Source organism: Microcaecilia unicolor, chromosome 6 (genome assembly GCF_901765095.1).
Source record: "Microcaecilia unicolor chromosome 6, aMicUni1.1, whole genome shotgun sequence".
In the NCBI taxonomy this organism is placed as follows: Eukaryota; Metazoa; Chordata; class Amphibia; order Gymnophiona; family Siphonopidae; genus Microcaecilia; species Microcaecilia unicolor.
Window position 1 is genome coordinate 44,687,280 of NC_044036.1, and position 23,956 is coordinate 44,711,235.

Here is a 23,956-nt window from a genome sequence, read left to right on the forward strand (position 1 = left end):
AATAAATTACAAAGGCATCTCTCTATATAAAACGCACCTCCAACGTTCTAATGAAGCCTCCACAAGTCCCAACGTTCTAAATCTGTGGTGGTGTAGATCAAATTCGCCCATGAGTGTTTGCCCCGCCCTCGCGTCCATCGTGATGATGTCAAAATGTGACGTCACGACATCACACGCTTTTTGCGAAACGAAACAATAGAGGAGAATGAGCAAAACACACGGTCAAGATTCAGGCAGCCATGTGGGGAGTTGCAGCGCGAGTGGGAGAGGGGAGGACAGACAGGCGCAGGAGGGCTGCAGGGCCGTCAGAGAAAAGAGGGGGTCAGCTGTTTGCCGGAAAGGGGGTTGGCAACGCTGTTGCGGGGCATACAGAGACAGGAACGGAGATTTTAACAGCCGCATTGGGGAGACGGTTAGGAGGAAGGGGAACGGGAGGGAGGGAAAGTGGGTGTGTGTGTAAGAGCTGCTAGCTCAGCGGCAGCGGGGCGGGGGGAAAGAGGAGGAGGTGGCTTCTGCCGGTATCTCTCACTCTCCCCCGGGGCACAACTGATTCACTCAAGGCCACACAGCAGTGGCAGCGACGCACAATGACCGGCATGCAGCCTCCCAATGATGTGACCGTGCGCGCGCTGGCTCGGCCGAAATCTGCCAGCCCCTCACTTGCCGCTGGCTGTGCCATGCCATTCCCGTTCCATTCCGCGCCGTGCTGCCAGCGATCTCTGTTGTTGGCTATCTCTGCTAGCTGAGCAGCGGTCATGGGATACTGAAGCAGACTTGGCTTGCAACCCCTTTCTTGCAAATGCCAGGACACTAAGAGGCACAGGTAGCAAGCTGTATGTTAACAGCCCTGCGTTGCACATTTAAACATATGCTTCTTCTGTTTTAAATAGTATGCAAATAACTTGTGCAAACAAAGATGTGTGCAGACAGGGGACCACGCAAGTCGCCATGGAAACATGCACATCCTTCCAGGTGTGAGTTGGGCGTAAGCTCAATGTTATGGGGGAGAATTCTAGAGAAACTTTTGTGAGGTTGTATGTATATTCGTTATGAACATTGCAATGCTGTTTTGATATTGCCGAGCGGGGAAGGAGCAGAATCAGACGGATGGGAACAGGTGGCAGGGGTGGTCCAGGGAGGGGTTTCTGGAACTAACACAGGGGAGGAAAGGGAGAAGGGAGGAAGGGGGGAAAGGCGGGAGGAAGAGGAGGAGGGGGGGGGGGGGCAAAGGGAAAGGGAAGAGTGGGGGGGGGGAGGGAGAAGGGGGGAAACACACTTTATCTCTGTCACACACACTGTATCTGCGTGAAACACACTCACTGTGTCTCACATATGCACTCGCACACAGTCATTCTGAAACACACACATTCACTCACAGATACACAACCACCCAGTATCAATCTCTCTCTGACACACAATCGCATAGTCACTCTCTCTCTCTCACACAGTCACTCTCACACACACACTCACTCAAACATACACACTACGAGGAAAACCTGGCTAGCGCCCGTTTCATTTGTTTCCGAAATGGGCCTTTTTTACTAGTATATTCATAAAAATAATAAGTGAGTGTCTGATATGTTTTGGTGAATGCCTTCTTCAGGGACTTTTTAAATGAACCAATGTAGAGATAAATCTGAGCCAACAGTACAATAGAATGTGTGTGTGTGTGTGTGCGGGGAAGGGGGGAGGGGGAATAAGTACGTACAAAAAGAAAAATGAGATGGAAAAAGGTAGAAGGTGGGGCATTTACCCACTCAAGGGTCTAAAGAGTTTTCTGTTAGTTGGGAGGCCAGAGAAAAAAGGGGGAACCCTAAGAAAAAGAAACAACATGTATAAATTAATAAGAAGGATAACAGTAGGCCATACCAAGTTTTTCATTAAAAAATCTTTAAACAGAATAATACCTTAGTGCACATTTCGTACCTAACTTTGGGTGTGAGCATTTATGCCTTCCAAAGGCTGGTGTAAATTCAGATATTCTTTGAATAAAGCATCTGATGTGAATTTTGTAGCCCATTTTTCTGCATCATCCTTCATGTCACCCCCCCCCCCCCCCCCCCCCGTGTGTGTGCCTATCTGGTGTGTTTGTGCGGAGGTCTCTTGTTCTTCTGTGGTCGTGGTATTCTGTAACACCATGCTTAAATGCTAGGAACACCCCTGACCTGCCCGTGCCCCTCCCATGGCCGTGCCCTTTGGAGTTGCCTGCTATGCCAGTAATTGATTGTTAGCACCTAATTGGTCAATTAGGGATCCTTTTACAAGTTGCAGTAGAGCTACCAAGCGGGTAGCATGCGCCAAATCGGCCTTACCACCAGGGTAGCATGGGAGCCTGGCAATAGTTCCAAAGTTGTTGTGTGCAGTTTCCTGTGGTAGAAAATAATTTTCTATCACGGAGTGCGTTCCCAGCGGTAATTGGCAGCGCAGCCATATTGCCGCATGCTGCCTGATTACTGTGGGGGTTAGCACATAAGCCCTTCTGGTAAGGGCTCAGGCAGTAAATAGCCATGCACTAATTTTAAAATTAGCACATGGCCATTTATTGACTCATTTGAAAAAAGGCCTTTTCCCCATCGTGGTAAAAAGTAGCCCAGCGCACGCCAATTTCATGTGCCAAAACTAGCCCAGGCCACTTTTTACCATGGCTTAGTAAAAGGGCCCCTAAGTTTATGCGCAGATCAGAAATCTGCACCCAAACTTGCGTGCCCAATTTTGGCCGATCTTTACTGAATTTCCCCCCCCCCCCCCCTTAGTGCATAGCATGCTTTTGGTGCTAAATGGCTTTAGCGTGCATACTAAGTTTGAGTGGATAAGCTCCATAAAATCTGCAAGTATTTAGTGGAGCAGTGAATTACATTTTTCATAACATTATTTCCGTAACTTGTGAAAGAAAACTGAAAATAAGCAAAGGGCAAATGTTACATCTCACAACTGGAAAAATCAATCTCATAGAAAAGTGATGGAAACCAAGCAAAGAGTGCATGTTCGATCCAATGGGAAGCCTGGAAACAAGTAAGTAGAATATGGCAGAAGGCAGTGTGGAATTGTATGTGACCTTTCAGGTATACAATTGCTACCCTAAAGTATTTAGAGCAGCGTTTCCCAAGTCAGTCCTGGAGTACTCCTATGCCAGTGTGGTTTTCAGAATATCCACAATGAATATGCGTGAAAGAGATTTGCATACAACGGAGGCAGTGTACGCAAATCAATCTCATGCATATTCATGGTGGATATCCTGAAAACCTCACTGGCATGGGGGTACTCCAGGACCTACTTGGTAAACACTGATCTAAAGCATACCGCATTGCAATACGTGCACTATAAATTACGCTATTTTTGGTATATTATTAACACTAGTAACATTTTGATAATGACTGACCTGATAAATCATTCCTAAATCATATAAAATTTGACTGACATATTTCTTTTTATAGTTTACAGACAAATGAAGAACGATTGTTTCTTATGAGCAATACTATTACAATAAATAAATTGCGAAAGGACAGAACGTACATAGTTAATATCACCATTCCAATAAATACATTGCAAAAGGACAGAGAGTACATAGTTTGGATTGAAGCCCAGAATGCTCTTGGTATGGCAACATCCAATCTTCTGCAATTCCAGCTTAATGAAATAGGTTGGTGAAGTATGTGCTGTCTTTCTTTAAGTTTTGTTAAGATTTAGATATCTTATTGTTGCAATGCCTGGAAAATACTTTATTTGTACATTTTGCATATTTGATTTGCTAGTATCTAGCCAGCAAAAGTGCTTTTGAAGTTATTTCCTGTGTTCCTTATGAATCACCTTCTGACACCTTCTCTTTTGTGTTTCCTGCTTCAAGAACTGTTGGGAAAAAGTGATGTCACAATGCTGTAGGGACCTCATGCACCATATGTGCCCAATTTTGGCACCATTAGGGAACCCTTCTTTAGGTAAAGGTGAGGAGACCGCTGGAGTAGCAGATACAAGTGCAAGGGAAGGGGGAAAGGCCTGAAGAGTGGCAGCTGGCGAGGTGTGTGGGGTTCTACAAAATAGAAAAGACAGAAAATATAGGGGGAGGGGTGCCAAGGTGGTTGAAGAGAATTGCTGGCACTGACAATCCTTTCCAAAGAACGTAACAGATAAAGCTGTGATGACAGGACTTTTAGGGCCAGATGCACTAAAATTAACGAGCCAGCAACGTGGTTTTTAAACTGGTTCTAGCCAGTTTAGCGAGCAAGTAGTAAACTGGGACATGCACAAAAGGGTTCTCCGAGCTATTTTCCTGTCACGGTAGCAGCTAACAAAAACGGAATACAAATGAGCTAATTACTATTATAATGTGAATGCGATGCACTATCATTTCTGACCCCATGCACTGTGGAAAACCTAACGGGAGGTCTGCACCTCTCGTTGGGGCTGTTGTGAGCGGGACCCATGCAGAGGAGGACGCCCATCGCAAAAATCGGAAGAAAAAAAAACGTCCAAGTGCTCGTCAGAGGCGTCCTTTCAAGTGCTAACACTTGGACGTCCTTCACTCAAAAATAAAAAGGACATCCCTGATGAACACTACCTGAAGAAAAAAACGTCCAACACTTGGACGTTTTTTTTCTTCAGATTTTGTGATGGGCGTCCTTTTTGGACGTGTTTTTCTTATGTGTCCAAAATGACCACTGCCGGAGAGAATCGGGGATTGGGACGTTCGAGGACGTCCAAATCAAAACTATTTGGACGTCCGTTTCGATTATGCCCCTCCAGGTCTCTCTCAGCCAATCACAGCGCGTTTAGCTGTTAGTACTGTTCTATTAGTTCTAATGGAAATGCAGGCTGGCAGGTCTGTCTGGTAGGCGGCCAAGACAAATTAACTAGTAGCTGTGTCTGTGTTTGGCAGTTTGCAAGTATAATAACAACTAATGGCCCAATATCCAGCGCTGGGCAGATCATTTATTTTTAAACACTGGTTGTGGCAGTTTTAAAAAAAATATATACGTATCTACTCGAATATAAACCTAGATTTTTTTGTCCAAAAAAAGAGCCCAAAAATGGGGATCTCGGTTTATATTTGAGTCTCTTCTTTTTCACTCCCCACCACCAGCATTTCTCTTCTCCCCACTAAGTCAAAAAGAGCTTCGGATAAGTATAACAACATTCTCAAACTTTAATGCAACTCTACCTCAGATTATATGCCTATGTGCACGCAGGGTGGTAATGATGACACCATTTAGCTCTTCACTGGCTTGCTGCTCTCTCATGTAGGTAGCTTCTTGAGGCTCTGCTCTGAAGTCCAGTCTGGTACACACTGTCAGTTTAAAGGTACAGGAACCTACTACTCCAACTTTAAGGAACACAAAAAAGAGAAACCTTTTCTCCCTCTCTAGCTCTGTGTGTCCCTATCTGACTTTCAGGCTCATTTTCGAAAGATAGACGTCCAAAAAGTGACATAAGCCAGCATTTGGACATCCATCTCACAGAAACATCCGAATCAATCAAAACCTCATTTTGGACATTTTTCTCCGAAATCCGTCAGAAAGACGTCCAAATCTCAAGGGGGCGTATCAGGGGCGTGTTCAAGGCGGGACTTGGGCGTTCCTAAGACTTGGACGTCTTTCAGCCATAATGGAACAAAGCAAAAACTTCCAGCACTAAAACTTAGACGTTTTGAGCTAGACCTGTTTTTATTATGAATAAGGAACATAAAGGTGCCCCAAATAACCAGATGACCACTGGAGGGAATTAGGGATGAACTCCCCTTACTCCCCCAGTGGTCACTAACCCCCTCCCACCCCCAAAAAGTGTGTTGAAGAACATTACTTGCCAGCCTCAGATGTCATACTCAGGCCCATTACAGTAGCATGCAGGTCCCTGGAGTAGTTTAGTAGTAGGTGCAGTGCACTTCAGACAGGTGGACCCAGGCCCATAACCCCACTACCTGTTCACTTGTGGAGGAAACTTTGAGCCTTCCAAAACTCACCAGAAACCCACTGTACCCATATATAGGTGCACCCTTCACCCATAAGGGCTATGGTAGTGGTGTACAGTTGGAGGTAGTGGGTTTTGGGGTGTTCAGCACACAAGGTAAGGGAGCAATGGTCAGATGTGTACCTGGGAGCATTTTATGAAGTCCACCGCAGTGCCCCCTAGGCTGCCCTATTGCTGTCCTGGGATGTCAGGGGGACTAGTCTACTAAAAATGCTGGCTCCTCCTACATCCCAATGGCTTGAATTTGGACATTTTTATACTTGGACGTTTTTTGTTTTTTTTTTCAAAAATGGCAGAAAAACAGACATCTAAATCAAAAAACGTCCAAATCACAGGACGTTCATAGTATTTTCGAACACAAAAGATAGAAGTCCATATTTTTGGAAAATGACCTTCTTTCCTGTTTGGAATTTGGGCGTCTTTGTAAAACGTCCAAATTCTGATTTAGACGTTTCTTTCGAAAATGCCCCTCTTTGTCAGTTTCTTCTTAGGTATAGATCATGTTCACTAGCTACTGAAACCAAAAGATGATTGTTCTAGCCTTGACTACAGTATCCCCTCTCCACTTAGCAAGCTGCTGTCAGCTTTGTGTTGTCTGAACACACCACACAAAATCACTTCCACAATCAGAACTGTATAAATTAAGGGGTCCTTTTACTAAGGTGCGCTGAAAATGGCCTGCGGTAGTGTAGACGCATGTTTTGGGCACACGCAGAATTATTTTTTAGCGCACTTACAAAAAATGCCTTTTTTTAAATTTTTGCTGAAAACGGACATGTGGCAAAATGAAAATTGCTGCGCGTCCATTTTGGGTCTTAGACCTTACCGCAAGCCATTGAACTAACGGTAAGGTCTCATGCGGTAACCGGGCGGTAATGGTCTACTCACGTCAAATGCCACTTGACTTGCGTAGCTGCCGAGTGCCAGAAAATAAAAATAGATGCGCGCCAAAATTGAAATTACTGCAAGGGCCACTCAGTAACCGGACGGTAACTCCAATTTGGCGCTTGTTGGGCACACGTAGGCGCCTACATGGCTTAGTAAAAGGGTCCATAAAGCTGTAAAAGTCTTGGAAGCACAGGATTATCAAACAGGACCTCCACTGCTTTCTCTTGTATTCACTCAGAAATACAGTTCACGTTAACTCACTTCCCAGTCCTCAACATTTCAGTTGCTGTTTCTCCCTACCAGATTGCAACATTCTATAAAACCTTCAAAGCAGAGGTGTAGTTAGGTGGGACGCCAGGGGAGTGACTGCTCCCCCAAATGGACTTCCAATGGCGCCTATTTTTCAGTCATCTGTCATGCCTATGTACTGCGTAAAAGTCCACTCTTCGCTCACCTTGGCATCGCAACCTGGTTACACTTCTGCTTCAAAGTTTATATCATAAAACCTCTTCTTATTCACAGGCTTGATCATGCTAGAGAGAATTGAATAGTTCTGAAGCTGCTCTCCTTAAACATTAAAGTTCCAGTTTTCGACTCTCATGCTGCAGAACAAGGCAACCCAGCAGAACCAGATTAATCATCTTATAAATTATTTCTGGTTTCTGATAAATCAGGCTAGAAACTAATTTAGTATGAAGAAGCTTCTGAACACCATCAATTTCTACAAGTCAGAAATCAGACTGAACCTTTTCCTGAGACAAAATGGATTTTTTTTCCTCTTAATTTCTCTTTGATTTGGTCTTCAAAGTCTGTAACCTGTTTTTGTTTTAGGCAAACATAGAATAAAGTGGGACTGGATGAAAGAGAGAGAGAGCTTTCTCGTGTTTACCACCACACTTATGGAATGAAATACCAAAAAATGTACATGTGAAGGTTAACTTTAAAAAGTGTAAACCTTTACTTAAAAGTTTTTATTTTTGTCAAGCATTTAATATTGCTGATGGAGAGGAAATAAGGATTTAAGTTCTGCACCTCTCGTTTAGACTACTGCAATCTGCTTCTTGCTGGCCTCCCACTTAGTCACCTCTCCCCTCTCCAATCGGTTCAAAACTCTGCTGCCCGTCTCGTCTTCCACCAGGGTCGCTTTACTCATACTACCCCTCTCCTCAAGTCGCTTCACTGGCTCCCTATCCATTTTTGCATCCTGTTCAAACTTCTTCTACTAACCTATAAATGTACTCACTCTGCTGCTCCCCAGTATCTCTCCAAACTCGTCCTTCCCTACACCCCTTCCCATGCACTCCGCTCAGTGGATAAATCCTTCTTATCTGTTCCCTTCTGCACTACTGCCAACTCCAGACTTCGCGCCTTCTGTCTCGCTGCACCCTACGCCTGGAATAAACTTCCTGAGCCCCTACGTCTTGCCCCATCCTTGGCCACCTTTAAATCTAGACTGAAAGCCCACCTCTTTAACATTGTTTTTGACTCGTAACCACTTGAAACCGCTCGCCTCCACCTACCCTCCTCTCCTCCTTCCTGTACACATTAATTGAGTTGATTTGCTTACTTTATTTTTTGTCTATTAGATTGTAAGCTCTTTGAGCAGGGACTGTCTTTCTTCTATGTTTGTGCAGCGCTGCATACGCCTTGTAGCGCTATAGAAATGCTAAATAGTAGTAGTAGTAGTAGTAGCAATGTTGAAGATTCTGTATCGTCCTAGTCTCTAGAATGAATGCTTCGAAAGATTGTGATTAGGTCTTTCCTATCAGATAATGTGGCGTTCCTTTTCTTTATTCAGTTGTCGTAGGGGCTCTTTTACTAAAAGGTTGCCATGCGGCAACCTGGAACTACCGCTGGCCCAACATGGGTGCTGGTGGTAGTTCCACCCGCAGTGCATGTCATTTCCTGTGCTAGCGGAAATATTTTAAAAATATTTTCACAGGGGGTTACCCGGTGGTAATCGGGCAAGTTGCAAGCTGCCTGGCTACCGCCGGGTTAGCGCAGGAGCCCTTACCGCAACCTCGGTAAGTGGCAGTCAGTTCTCCCCCCGAAATGGTCGCATGGCAAGTGCAAACTTACCGTGCAATTTCTCTTTTTTTTGGCCTTTTTACTTGCTGTGGTAAAAAGGGACCTGGCGCGTGGCAAAACTGCTGCTACCGCTAGTCCAGGGACACTTTTACCGCAGCTTAGTAAAAGGGCCCCTTATTTTTTACTTGTTAACCGCTGTGGTCTGGTCATTTTACTATTGTTATGCTGTTAACAAAATTGAAGATTTTATGTTAAACTGTACCTGCTGTACATCGCCTTGGGTGAATCTTTTCATAAAGGTGGTTAATAAATCCCAATAAATAAATAAACTGCTGTAGAAACTTTGGGATGCAGATTACACTATTTTTTGACTACAGAAATATATGTAATTTTTTTAAAAATGTGTTTATTCCAGTAATCCCAGCTGCACCAGTTATTACCAAGATTGAGACTATAGATAATTCTACACCCCATGCCATGGTCCACTGGGAAAATAAAACATCAATCGAGAATGTGCATTGTGAAATAAGATACAGAGCAGCAAAACACCCTACTTGGAGCATGGTATGTTGTGATTTTACAAATGATACCTTAATGGGGTATATTTTGTATTAATTCTCAATTGACTTGAAATAAATTGTATCTGGGTATAAACTATTAATCAATAACCTTGATTATACTATGAGGTAATAAATATGTGTTTGGTCTTGGAAATAAAACAAAACAAAAGGAGGAAAAAAACTCATGTGAACGTGAGCAACAAACAAACAAAGAAGTGAGGTAGATTCAAGGAGGATATCAAAAGGTCTTTAATATAAATAGCATAAAAGTGACCCGACATGGCCGTGTTTCGGCAGAAAGGCCTGTCTCAGGAGTCAGGTTGATCTCTTATGTTATGGCGAAAAAGCTTAACAAAAGAATAAAGGCAATGTCCAGGCTGTTGAATTTCTGTGAAATCCTCGGTAGGAAAAACCGCTGAGCTGCAACACCGTTTGACCTTGCACATGTAAACATGCTCCTGTAACTGATCACTACAGGAGTAATTTTAAAAGGGGCGGCCAGAACCTGTATAAATGGTGGCATTTTAATCATTTATGTGCATAGGTGGGCACTTACACGTGTAAATGACCTCTTATAAAGTACTGATCATCGTAAAAGTACACATCTTGTTTTCATGACTCATACTTTTACTGTGGGCTTGCAAATGGGTTAAGTTTGGGCAGAAAAACAGAGCGGGGTTAACACTCTCCACAGCAAACGAACCCACCAAGAATAGGGTGGAGAGGGCCCAATATCAAGAGATCAGTCACCGCACACAAGGGTAAGATGCTCCAAAAACCTTTATTGGGCAGAGCATGGGTGGAGCATACATATACATGCATAAATGATAAAATACTATAACCTGCACACATTCTTGCTATCATCTAGATGCAAACCACAATAATGTCCTGGAAAACGCTCACTGAGGTGCAAAAAAAAACCAAAAATAAGAGCTACTCAGAACTCTATATATGCCACATAATAATAATAACGTGAAAAGTGGCAGCTCTCAGTATGCTGACAGGCACCAGAGCCTGAATCAATGAGTAAATGAGCCTAAATAGTTCTTATTTAATCTCCCTGGTACATCCTTGAGCTGGCCCCTGAATTAAATTAAACCACATTAAATCTGTGACTAAACCTTCTAACTATATTGTGCCAACGGTGTCACAATCAAAGTTCCAATGGATCTATGTCCCCAAAATCACTCATCAAACGCTCTCGAGTCTACACAGTCAATGAACAAGAGTCAATTATCTGTGTAGACTTGAGAGCATTTTTCTTATTATTTTGCATATATGCAGAGATATGAGTAACGCTTATGTTTCTTTTTTGCACATCAGTGAGAATTGCCAGGAAATTCTTGTGGTTTTCTTCTGCTGTTTTTTCAGGACATGGGTTTTTCTTTAGTGAATCATCTAGACACAGGCATTTATACTAGCCATAGGACTGGTATAAGTGATTGCAATTTACATCAAGGTGCATTTTTGGCCACGTACGCTAATATTTTATTTTTTAAAAGTAGGCTACGGATGTAGTTGTAAGGAAGCGGAAGAGCCCAGGCAAGGGTAGCTGTATGTGTGTATATGCCAGTAAGAATTTGTGTTTATGTATATATTTTATGTTACCCCCTGGATTCTATATAGCGTGACTTAAGTTGCGTGAGCAAATCCAGTCATATTCTGGATTTGCATGTTCAACTTAATTACTTAACAAGCCTATCAGCGCCGATAATTGCCACTTAACAAGCAATTAACACAAATTGGCATTAATTAGAATTTACGTGCAGAAATGTCTACGCGTATCCTATAATATGATTTATTTATTTAGATTTTGCTCACACCTTTTTCAGTAGTAGCTCAAGGTGAGTTACATTCAGGTACACTGGATATTTCTCTGTCCCAGGAGGGCTGACAATCTAAGTTTGTACCTGAGGCAATGGAGGGTTAAGTGACTTGCCCAAGATCACAAGGAGCAGCAGCAGGATTTGAACTGGTCACCTCTGGATTGCAAGACCGGTGCTTTAACCACTAGGCCACTCCTCTGCGCATATATTCTAAGTTGCATAGTTGAAAAAGGGGCCATGGGTGTGAAATGGACAGGACATAGGCATTTCTAAAATCGATACACATTGATGTAGAATACACCTGGTCTGCGCCTAATTTAGGCGTCAGCATTTATACCTGCATAACTGCGCACAGCTAAATTTAGTCACGTGGATGGGCGCTCAGCGTATTCTATAAACTGCATGGAAGTTTAGGCTTATTCTATAAGGTATACCTAAATTTAGGCATACTTTACAGAACACGCCTAGGCGTATTTTGTCTCAATGCTGATTTTCTAGGCATGATACAGTGGTGGAAATAAGTATTTGATCCCTTGCTGATTTTGTAAGTTTGCCCACTGACAAAGACATGAGCAGCCCATAATTGAAGGGTAGGTTATTGGTAACAGTGAGAGATAGCACATCACAAATTAAATCCGGAAAATCACATTGTGGAAAGTATATGAATTTATTTGCATTCTGCAGAGGGAAATAAGTATTTGATCCCCCACCAACCAGTAAGAGATCTGGCCCCTACAGACCAGGTAGATGCTCCAAATCAACTCGTTACCTGCATGACAGACAGCTGTCGGCAATGGTCACCTGTATGAAAGACACCTGTCCACAGACTCAGTGAATCAGTCAGACTCTAACCTCTACAAAATGGCCAAGAGCAAGGAGCTGTCTAAGGATGTCAGGGACAAGATCATACACCTGCACAAGGCTGGAATGGGCTACAAAACCATCAGTAAGACGCTGGGCGAGAAGGAGACAACTGTTGGTGCCATAGTAAGAAAATGGAAGAAGTACAAAATGACTGTCAATCGACAAAGATCTGGGGCTCCACGCAAAATCTCACCTCGTGGGGTATCCTTGATCATGAGGAAGGTTAGAAATCAGCCTACAACTACAAGGGGGGAACTTGTCAATGATCTCAAGGCAGCTGGGACCACTGTCACCACGAAAACCATTGGTAACACATTACGACATAACGGATTGCAATCCTGCAGTGCCCGCAAGGTCCCCCTGCTCCGGAAGGCACATGTGACGGCCCGTCTGAAGTTTGCCAGTGAACACCTGGATGATGCCGAGAGTGATTGGGAGAAGGTGCTGTGGTCAGATGAGACAAAAATTGAGCTCTTTGGCATGAACTCAACTCGCCATGTTTGGAGGAAGAGAAATGCTGCCTATGACCCAAAGAACACCGTCCCCACTGTCAAGCATGGAGGTGGAAATGTTATGTTTTGGGGGTGTTTCTCTGCTAAGGGCACAGGACTACTTCACCGCATCAATGGGAGAATGGATGGGGCCATGTACCGTACAATTCTGAGTGACAACCTCCTTCCCTCCGCCAGGGCCTTAAAAATGGGTCGTGGCTGGGTCTTCCAGCACGACAATGACCCAAAACATACAGCCAAGGCAACAAAGGAGTGGCTCAGGAAGAAGCACATTAGGGTCATGGAGTGGCCTAGCCAGTCACCAGACCTTAATCCCATTGAAAACTATGGAGGGAGCTGAAGCTGCGAGTTGCCAAGCGACAGCCCAGAACTCTTAATGATTTAGAGATGATCTGCAAAGAGGAGTGGACCAAAATTCCTCCTGACATGTGTGCAAACCTCATCATCAACTACAGAAGACGTCTGACCGCTGTGCTTGCCAACAAGGGTTTTGCCACCAAGTATTAGGTCTTGTTTGCCAGAGGGATTAAATACTTATTTCCCTCTGCAGAATGCAAATAAATTCATATACTTTCCACAATGTGATTTTCCGGATTTAATTTGTGATGTGCTATCTCTCACTGTTACCAATAACCTACCCTTCAATTATGGGCTGCTCATGTCTTTGTCAGTGGGCAAACTTACAAAATCAGCAAGGGATCAAATACTTATTTCCACCACTGTATATAGAATCTAGTCCTAAATGCATAAGGACTGATCTTGTCACTGCTTCTTCCTCCGGGAACATCTATGCATATACCCCCGGATTGTATATATCACTTGTAGTGTTGTGTGCTGAAATCCAACCGTAGTCTATAACAATGCATGTAACTTAATTGGCTTAAGCTAATCGGTGATGATAGCGAGTCTTAATGAGCAATAATGAGCGCTAATTGATAATTAGAATGTATGCGCAAAACTCGCTAGGCGTATTCTGTAAGCACTGCGTCTAAATTGTAATGCGTGCAGCCAAAAGAGGTGTGGTTATGGGCGGGGAAATGGGCGGGGAAATTTTGGGCATTCCAAAATTTATGCACTGTAATAGAATATGCCCCTGTGCACCTAAATGTATGCGCCAGCATTTATGCCACGTTTCCCTTGGTGTAAATGGATGCGCATAGTTTTATGCACTCTGATATCAACTAAGTGTATTCTATATACCGCGCCTAAATATAGGCGCCGCTTACAGAATACGCTTAGGCGGAAATTTATTCCACGTGGAGTTTTCAGGTGCCATATATAGAATCTGGCCCATAGAGAGGTATTCTATAAACGGTAATCAAAAATCAGCACGGGAAAAAATCAGTACTAAGCAGTATTCTATAAATGGTGCTCCAAGATCAGTGCTGTTTATAGAATAGTGCTGATTCTCGTGCTTAAAGTTCAGCGCTGATATTTACGTCAGATAAAGCCTAGTGTAAATGGCGGCACTCAACACATGGCATTTTGGCACTTAAATAGTGCTATTCTATAAAATTAGCAGAATGCCCCTGACTCGCCATCCCCTGGCCCATGCCCCTTTTGAGTTGCGTGCTATGGGATTTAGATGCTCGGGGTTCTAGAATAGCTCGCAAGCAGATACATGCGCATATCCAAATGAGTGGCAATTAAGTGTAATTATTGATTGTTAAGGCCCATTAATTCATACTTGATAGCTTGTTAACTAATTTAGTTGCGCACGCATCTTGGATCTGCGTCAAAATTTCGGCCCCATATATAGAATCTAGGAGATATTTGAGGCTCATTTTCAAAGCACATAGACTTACAAAGTTATATATGTTACTATGGAACTTTGTAAGTCTATGTGATTTGAAAATAAGCACCATTGTTGCATAAGAGAAGGCACAATTTTTTCCTAGCACCTACTTATGTGCATATACCCCAGACAGCTTTATAAACCCCTACTTGAGCATATAAAATGCTATTTACACCCCCGTTACTCATGAAATTACCTCCATGAACTATGAGTAACGTAACAATAGACAGACCTTCAGTTTGAATCCCAAAGGTTCTTCTGGTGGAGTTCAGAACACCAAGGTTTAACTATAGTTATAAATCGCCTACAACTGCTTGCAGTACTTAGGAACCCTTTTACTAAGCTGTGCAAGCGTCCATGTGCACCCAGCGTGCACCAAAATGGAGTTACCGCCCGACTACCACATGGCTCATGCAGTAAATTCATTTTTGGCACATGTCCAATATGCGCGGCTGAAAAATAATTTTTATTTTCAGACACGCGTATTGGACGTGCCCCAATTGGCATTTGACGCACGTAGGTCATTACCGCCCAATTACCACGTGAGACTTTACCGCTAGGTCAATGGCTGGTGGTAAGGTCGGAGACCCAAAATGGACGTGCAGCCATTTTGATTTTGCCGCACATCCATTTTCGGCAAAAATATCAAGGAGGATATCAAAAATTTACAGAAAATGGATCGGCATGCGCCCAAAACCCATGCCTACACTACCGCAAGCCATTTTTCAGCGCACCTTAGTAAAAGTGTTTTTGTGTCAAAATTATGGGCCCTATTAAATAAAGGCTTTTCCCCATTCTTCACCAGATTCTATATATTGCGCCTAATGTTCCGCGCCAAAATGCAAGTGTATTATATAACAACATGCTTAACTAAATTGGCGTAACAAGCCAATCAGCATTTTTTAACAGCACTTAACAAGCAATAATGAACACTAATTGACAATAATTAGAATTTACACGCATAACTTGCTAAGCATATTCTGTAACGCACAGTGCCTAGATTCAAATGCACGGAGCTAAAAAGGGACATGGTTATGGGCAGGGGAAATGTGCATTTCATGGGCATTCCAGTATTTACATGCACTGCTATAGAATATGGCCCTCTGCGCCTAAATCTATGTGATAGAATTTATGCCACATTTCCCTTGGTGTAAATGGCTGCACGAAGTTCTAGGCACTGGGATATCAGCTAAGCGTGTTCTATATACCACGCCTAAATCTAGGTGCTGCTTATAGAATATGCTTAGGCAGAAATGTATTCCACGTGGATTTTTCAGGTGCCATATTTAGAATCTAGCCCTTTATGACTATGGAAAAAGATATGTATTGTATTCTTCTGCTTGCGCCAATCCATCAAAGCTAAGTTCACTGAACAGGGCCTTCTGTTGTACTCATAGGTTGAAGGAGATGAAATTCCCTCAGAAAATAGACTCCAGGTGAGGCAGAGTTTGGAACCATATACAGAGTATGAATTTCAGGCTCACTGCAGGCAAACTTTTGGCAGAAAGTACTGGAGTGAATGGAGTGCATCTTTTAAACACACAACACCAGAATCTGGTGAGATGGGAAATAGTTACTCTTCAATATTTCTTTCTAGCATCCTAGTTGAAGTAATGTTGTTGCAATGCTAGTCCACATGAATGCATGGAAATAAAGTTTAACAAACAAAAAAAAAAATGTAAGATTTCACCTTTTTTATTGGACTAACAATAATTGTTTTGCTTAAACTTGTATAGAGTGTTTAGATCCAAAAACAGAATTGTAGGTTTGTATATGCAAAACTACAATAGTATTGTGTAAAAGGCTGACTGAATGTAGGGGCCCCTTTACCAAGCTGTAGTAAAAGGGTCCTTGCGCAAGCAGCGGCGGCTGTTTTTCGCCACGTGCCAAGGCCCTTTTTACCACAGTGGGTAAAAAGCCTGAAAAAAAAGAAATGGCCATGCAGCAAGTTCGCACGTGCTGCGTGGACATTTCGGGGGTTGCACTTACCGCCACCCACTGAGGTGGCATAAGGGCTCTCGCGCTAACCTGGCGGTATACAATTTTTTAAAATTCTGGCAGCGCCGGAAATGCCGCACACTGGGGGCGGAACTACCACGGGCGGCCGCATTGGGCAGGCGGTAGTTCCGGGTTGCTGACTGTGCTGCCTTTTATAAAGTATTTATGGCACCGCAGGAAATATATGTGTAGTTGGTGGTGAGCATATCAGAAGAGCCGTTTTGCAAAAACAAACGTTCCAGAAACTGCGTCTTTCAGGCACTTTACATATGAGTAGCACTACACATAAGCGGTGATTTTGTATGTGCTGTCATTTAGACATGTGAGTAGCGATTAAGCACAATTGCACACTTGAACTGAGCCAATTAAGGAACCAAATTCCAAAACTCAATTTTTTTGAAGTACTGAACTGCCATTACAAACTATAGTATGTACATAATCTCTGTGGACAAGCTCCCTTTGGATAGCTGCTCTCTAAAGCTCAGGACAGACCCAATAGGGCCTCCTGAGCATGCTGTCAGCATTACACAGTGGTATTCAACAGGGTTTACCCACAATGCAGCTAATCTGCCAGTCTGTATAGTCTTTGTTATTAAGAGCAATGCTCCTATAATGTGTAAATGACAAGTCAACAGTTTGCAAACATCAAGACTGACATCACCATGAAGGTGAGACCAGGACTCAGAATTGTACTTCTTCCCAGAAGCCTTCAGTCAGGCTAACAGCATTGCATAGTGCTGTTCAGCAGGGTCTACCCACAATGCAGCTAACCTGTTCGCCTGACTGAAGGCTTCTGGGAAGTAATACAACTCTGACCCTTGGTCTCACCTTCACAGTGAAATAAGACGATGTCTCCCAAGTCTTGGCTTGCCATTTACATGTTATAGGAGCATGTTATGCTTTGCTTGTTCACTAGGATAGAAGGGTGGTATATCAGAAAGCTAACTAAACTATGACCTATATGTACATAGAAGAAGGGCTCTGACCTAAGTATAGATAGGGACTGATGAAATGCAGCCGAAAAGATTTGGAGGGGAGGGGAATTTGAGAATAAAGACATGACTAAATGTATGTAAATGTAGATGTTTTATTAATATTTTTCTATTGTTATTGATGCAGCACTTTCAGAAATGCTTGACGTCTGGAGATTTTTTGGCACAACATACAGAAATGGTAGCCAAGAGCTAACTGTGTTTATAAAGGTAATATCACTTTTTATAGTTACTAAGAGGTGAATTCTGTAAATCACGCCTAAAAAATTGGCGCCAAAAAAATGCTTAAGCGCTATTCTGTAAGCCGTGTCTAAAGTTAGGCGCGATTTATAGAATAGCATTTAATTCCCAGGAGTCGCACGTAAATTTAAGAGCATCCATTTGCACCAATGAAAACATGATGCAAATGTTCCCCTCCCCTAAATTTACATGCAGAACCCCCTTATTCTATAATTGCATATGTAACCCAAAACCGTACTCGTGATCTGCCCCAAACCACCCTTTGCCCTCCCATTTTCAAAAGGCGTTTGACAAAGTACCTCACTGAAAGACTCCAGAGAAAACTGGAAAGTGATGGGATAGGAGGTAGTGTCCTATTGTGTATTTAAAACTGTTTAAAAATAGAAAACAGAGAGTAGGGTTAAATGATCAGTATTCTCAATAGAGAAAGGTAGATAGTGGGGTTCCCTAGGGGTATGTGCTGGGACTGCTGCTTTTTAACATACTTATAAATGATCTAGAGATGAGAGTAACTAGTGAGGTAATTAAATTTGCTGCCGACACAAAATTATTCAAAGTTGTTAAATCGTTAAGAGGATTATGAAGACTTACAAGCGGACCTTGTAGTAAAAGCAGTTAACGTAGCAGGGTTTAAAAAAGGTTTGGGTGGCTTCCTAAAGGAAAAGTCCATAGACCATTATTAAGATGGACTTGGGAAAAATCCACTGCTTATTTCTAGGATAAGCAGCATAAAATGTATTATACTGTTTTGGGATCTTGCCAGGTACTTGTGACCTGGATTGGCCACTGTTGGAAACAGAATGCTGGGCTTGATGGACCTTCGGTCTGTCCCAGTATGGCAATACTTATGTACTTATGTACAGAACACACTTAGCTAGTTGTGCATGTCAATCTTAATTAATGCCAATTAGTGTTGATAATTGCTTGCTAACATCCAATTGACAGTTCTGACTAGCTAGTTACCCGATTAGGTTATGCCCATTGTTATAATACACTTCGATTTCTGCACCGAAATTAAGGCGCCATATATAGAATCTTGGGCATAGCGCCTAAATGCAAGGGGCACATTTAGGGATGAGGCATGGGTGAGGCTCCCACTTATATGCATACCTTAAAGAATGCTGTAAATTATGTGTGTCCCTGCAGCATTCAGGTGCTTGCAGTTCGCTACACCTCCGACACGCCCCCGGGAACTTTGGTCATCCTCGCGACGGAAAGCAGTTTGGGACGCCCAAAATCAGCTTTCGATTATGACAATTTGGGCGACCCTGAGAGAAGGATGCCCATTTCCCAATTTGTGTCGGAAGATGGGCACCCTTCTCTTTCGAAAATAAGCCTGAAAATGTGCATCGGAGGCAATGGGAGACAGTGACTTGCCCAAGGTCACACTGAATCTGGAGTTACACATATGTATCTAAACTCCATTCTGCTGGACCTGCCTGCCCCAAATTAAGCAGTCAAACTACTCTCACGCATTATGTTTATGACTGAAGCCAACCTTTTGTTTCAGGATTCGTCCCTAAAAGGACTAGCAAGACTATAAAAGCGGCCATATATAAATATATAAACTGTTAATTTGCAGCCTTTTACTCCAGACGTTTCCAGAGGAAGAATTTTAAAGTACGAAATATTCTATGAAGACCAGGGATATAAGACAACCAGCAATTTCTGTAGCACATCTGAATTGCAATGCAAAATTGTGGTGCCCCAGACAGTACACACTGTCAACGTAATTGCATATAATTCACAAGGACCTTCCAAGCCAGCAAAACTCCCTGTGGAGCTGGGCTATAATAGAAGCAATAGTAAGTGCATATAAACTTTAAAGGTTTAAAAAAATGTTGCATACTAGGTATGGAAATGGGTCTTCCATTTGATATACTTCCTTTCTGTGGTACGACCAAAATGGTTGTACCAAAATCGGAGAAAAGTATATACAGGTACTTTCTCTGTCTCTAGAGGGCTCAAAATCTAAGGGGCCCTTTAACTAAGCTGCATTAGGTGCTAACATGTGCCTAACACAGGGGTCCTTTTTAGGAGTGAAGCCTGTGAAAACTGGGAATACTTTAATCAGTGGGATTTGAATTAGAGACTTAAGTTTATGTATTGTTAAATAACTTCTGGTTTTTAAAAGAGAGAGAATGTAATCAGAGGTATTATTTCTAACTAATATTGGACAATAAATATGTTTTCAATGAAATGATTTGACTATACACTGTATTGGCCTTGAAGAAGCCAACCAGATGATCAATGTGGAATAATGAATTAGACGAGTAATATCTGGGGATAATCATGTTAATACCACATTTATTTTTCTGTTTATTGTTTAATTGATCTCCTTGTCTTGTTTCACTCTCCCTATTCAGTGGTCTAAGGAAGAGAATAGAATTACCTGACTGAAATAATTCCTACATATTACTTTCTCTGTATTTCCAGCAAGTTGTTTTATCGCTTGTAAAAATTTAAATGGTTATAAATAAAAAAAACAGGGGTCCTTTTACTAAGCTGCGATAAACGTGGGGCCTGCGCTAATGTCAGCATGTTTTTGATGTGCGCTGAGGCCCCCTTTTACCGCAGTGGATAAAAGGCTGTCTTTTGTTCTCCACAAGAAATGGCTGTGAGGTAAGTGAACCGCTTACTGCGTGGCCATTTCGGGTCGGGGGCGGGGGGAGCACTTACCGCCACAAATTGAGGTGGCGGTAAGGGCTCCTATGCTAATCTGGCGGTAGCTGGGCAGCATGCGGCGTTGCCCAATTTGATGTATGCTACCCGTGTGTTATCCCTACCGCTGCTTAGTAAAAGGGCTCCCAAGTTGGGTGAATAGCGCATAGCACCAGGATCTGTGCCTAATTTTTGGGCACGAGGACTTACACCAACTAAAACCTGGTGCAAATCCTTATACGTAAATTAGATGTGGATCCCCCAAATCCGATAATACTGCACGCTAGGAGTGGGAACTACCGTTGGGCTTCCGCAGTAGCCTGGCGGCAGTTCTAGATTGGCCCGTGCCAAGCCCATTACCGCGCACTAACCCTTTACCAAAAGGACCCCCATAGTAAAAATGGCCTAATATTGGGCGCGCTATAGGCCACCTATAGTTTTGCCACCTATGCGCACTAAGCCTGCAGTAATTATGTTTTGTATTTTGTCAGGGGCAGAGACTGGGCATGGGTGTTCTAATTATCTAGCACATGCACATTACCACTGCCTAACTCTAACAGGAGAGCCCTTGTAGTTGGTAAGTGCTCCTGTGTTACATTTTTTTAAATGGCCATGTGCTAATGCTAACATTAGCATATGGCCATTCATTAAACAAATTCAAATAAGCCTATTCTGATGGCTGCACTAGAAATGGCTTAGCATGCAGGAAAGTCCCATGTAAAGGCATGCTAAGCCCATTTATTAGCACAGTTTAGTAAAAGGAACCCAAAGATATGATAGAGGTCTATAAAATAATGAGTGGAGTGGAACGGGTAGATGTGAATTGCTTATTTACTCTTTCCAAAAATACTAGGACTAAGGGGCACGCAATGAAGCTACAAAACAGTAAATTTAAAATGAATCGGAGAAAAGTTTTCTTCACTCAACGTGTAATTGAACTCTGGAATTCATTGCCAGAGAGTGTAGTAAAAAGCAGTTAGCTTAGCGGGATTTATAAAAGGTTTGGGATGGCTTCCTACAGGAAAAGTCCATAGACCATTATTAAAATGGACTTGGGGAAAATCCACTGCTTATTTCTAGGATAAGCAGCATAAAATGTATTGTACTGTTTTGGGATCTTGCCAGGTACTTGTAACCTGGTTTGGCCACTGTTGGAAACAGGATGCTGGGCTTGATGGACCTTCAGGCTATCTCAGTATGGCAATACTTATGTACTTAAGTGTTTTTGTACCAGTCTTACAGAGAAATATTATACTTGATTCAGCTTCATAGGACCATAGCTAACATAGGGGTTCTTTTACTAAGGTGTGCTAGCATTTTTATCTCGCGTTAAAATCTAGTGCTAGATGCTGACACATCCATTATATTCCTATGAGCATCTCAGCATTTAGCATCAGCAAAAAATGCTAGCACACCTTAGTAACTTGCATACTGCTTAATCACAACAAGCAGCTATACCCACCCTATCTAACATGGACAAATAAGAGAGGAAATTCAGAGCAATTTCTATGAATACTTTTATCCCTGAAACCGCAGCCACAGGTTTAATGGGAAAAGACTTTTTTTTTTCAGTTTTGGCTAGATCCTTAAGGAGCCCTTTTACAAAGCTGCTGCAAAATGTGGCCATAGTGCATCCTTTTGCAGATCTTTCCCACGCACGCTAAGGCCACTCTTTGCCAGGGCAAATAAATGGCCGATTTTCTATTTTCTGCATTAATGTCCACATGCTAATGTTGCCATTAGCACATGGCCATTATCGCGTGGGCCCATATTGCCACCCATTTTGCTTGTAGCGCTGCCTGATTACCAATGGTTAACCGCCGTGCAAAAAATTCAAGCCCTATTTTACCCAGTGCGAGAAATGGCGCATGCTGGGGCTGGAACTACCGACGGCGCCCCCGTTGGGCCAGCAGGAGCTCCAAACTGGTGCACGGTAGCCCTTGCTGGGCTTACCGCCGCTTTGTAAAAGGGCCCCCCTTAGTGAGAAAAATTAACGAATTTGACGCAGGAAATGCAACTGTACAAAGTCAGATGATACAGTATGAGATTTTACTTCTAAAGTAGAATCTAGCCACACCCCTAGGCTTCGTACTATAAGTTGCCCTCGTAAGTGGAAGCCTCGCCTATAATGTGCCCATGCTCTGCTCTGGTGTATGTCCCCCTTGCAAATACGGGTCAGGCAAGATAGTTACATACTAGGTAGAATACTCGATTATATGTTCCTTTGAGCGCATATATGCTAGCATTCTAAACACGGACACACACACACCCTCAAATCTATAAATGGCGCTAAAAATTGTGCACACAATTTAATTGAGTAAGAAGCCAATTATTTGAGTGGAATTTAATTGAATAAGAAACCACACCTTTTTCAGTAGTAGCTCAAGGTGAATTACATTCAGGTACTCTGGATATTTCTCTGTCCCAGGAGAGCTCATAATCTAAGTCTGTACCTGAGGCAATGGAGGGTTAGGTGACTTGCCCAAGATCACAAGGAGCAGCAGTGGGATTTGAACCAGCCACCTCTGGATTGCAAGACTGGTGCTCTAACCACTAGGCCACTCCTCCACTAGGTGCTATTCTATAAAGATGCATGTGCAAATGTTTTTGCGAGCAACTGAAAAGGGGTCATGGCGATGGGAGGGTCTCGGGCGTTCACTAAAGCTGCGCGCAGTATTATCAGATTTGGGGGATCCACACCTAATTTACGTATGAGGATTTGCACCAGGTTTTAGTTGGTGTAAGTCCTCATGCCCAAAAGTTAGGCACAGATCCTGGTGCTATGCGCTATTCACCCAACTTGGGGGCCATTTTACTAAGCAGTGGTAGGGATAACACACGGGTAGCATACGTCAAATTGGGCAACGCCGCATGCTGCCCAGCTACCGCCAGATTAGCACAGGAGCCCTTACCGCCACCTCAATTTGTGGCGGTAAGTGCTCCCCCCGCCCCCGACCCGAAATGGCCACGCAGTAAGCGGTTCACTTACCTCACAGCCATTTCTTGTGGAGAACAAAAGACAAATCAACACTACCACCAGGAGAGCGTGGGCATCCGGAGGTGATTTATAAGTTGGTGCCTGCTGTTTCCTGTGGTAGAAAATATTTTTCTAATTTCTACCATGGGGAGCATTCCCGGTGGTAATAAGCAGCGCGGCCACATTGGCGTAAGATGCATGGTTACCATGTGAGTAGCATGTGGGCCTTTACCGCTGGGTCAACGGGTGGCGGTAAGGGCTCAGGCAGTAAATAGCCGCCCACTGCTTTTAATTTTAGCGCTCAGCCATTTACTGCACCATTTTAAAAAAAGCCTTTTTTCCCCAGCCGTGGGTAAAAAATGGCCCAGCGTGCAGCAATTTCACATGTCCAAACTACTACAGGTCACTTTTTACCACAGCTTAGTAAAAGGGACCTTTCGAGCACCGTTTGTAGAACAGCTTTCAGCATGGATTTTTGACAGTGCCCAAATTTGAGTGCCATTTACTGATTCTAGTCCACAACGGGTGCATAAATGTTAGCACCTAGCTTATAGAATTTTCTTAAATTCAGCTAACCCTAGCTATAATTGTCCTCTTTCATCCTCAACCAATGTTTATTTAGCTCGTGCCATTTCAGCCTGGCTCAAGGCAAGT

The 23,956-nt window shown here is 43.0% G+C and overlaps 1 protein-coding gene across 1 annotated transcript in view; it reads left to right on the forward strand.

Annotated features, from left to right (window-relative positions):
• The window catches only part of IL23R (interleukin 23 receptor), a 109,974-nt gene that overhangs the window by 25,518 nt on the left and 60,500 nt on the right, over positions 1–23,956 (forward strand). The window contains exons 5-9 of the mRNA XM_030206678.1: positions 3,435–3,640; positions 9,293–9,441; positions 15,832–15,991; positions 17,552–17,634; positions 19,247–19,469. Of these exons, the coding sequence (XP_030062538.1) occupies positions 3,435–3,640; positions 9,293–9,441; positions 15,832–15,991; positions 17,552–17,634; positions 19,247–19,469 (821 nt within the window). The remainder of the gene's footprint in view (positions 1–3,434; positions 3,641–9,292; positions 9,442–15,831; positions 15,992–17,551; positions 17,635–19,246; positions 19,470–23,956) is intronic.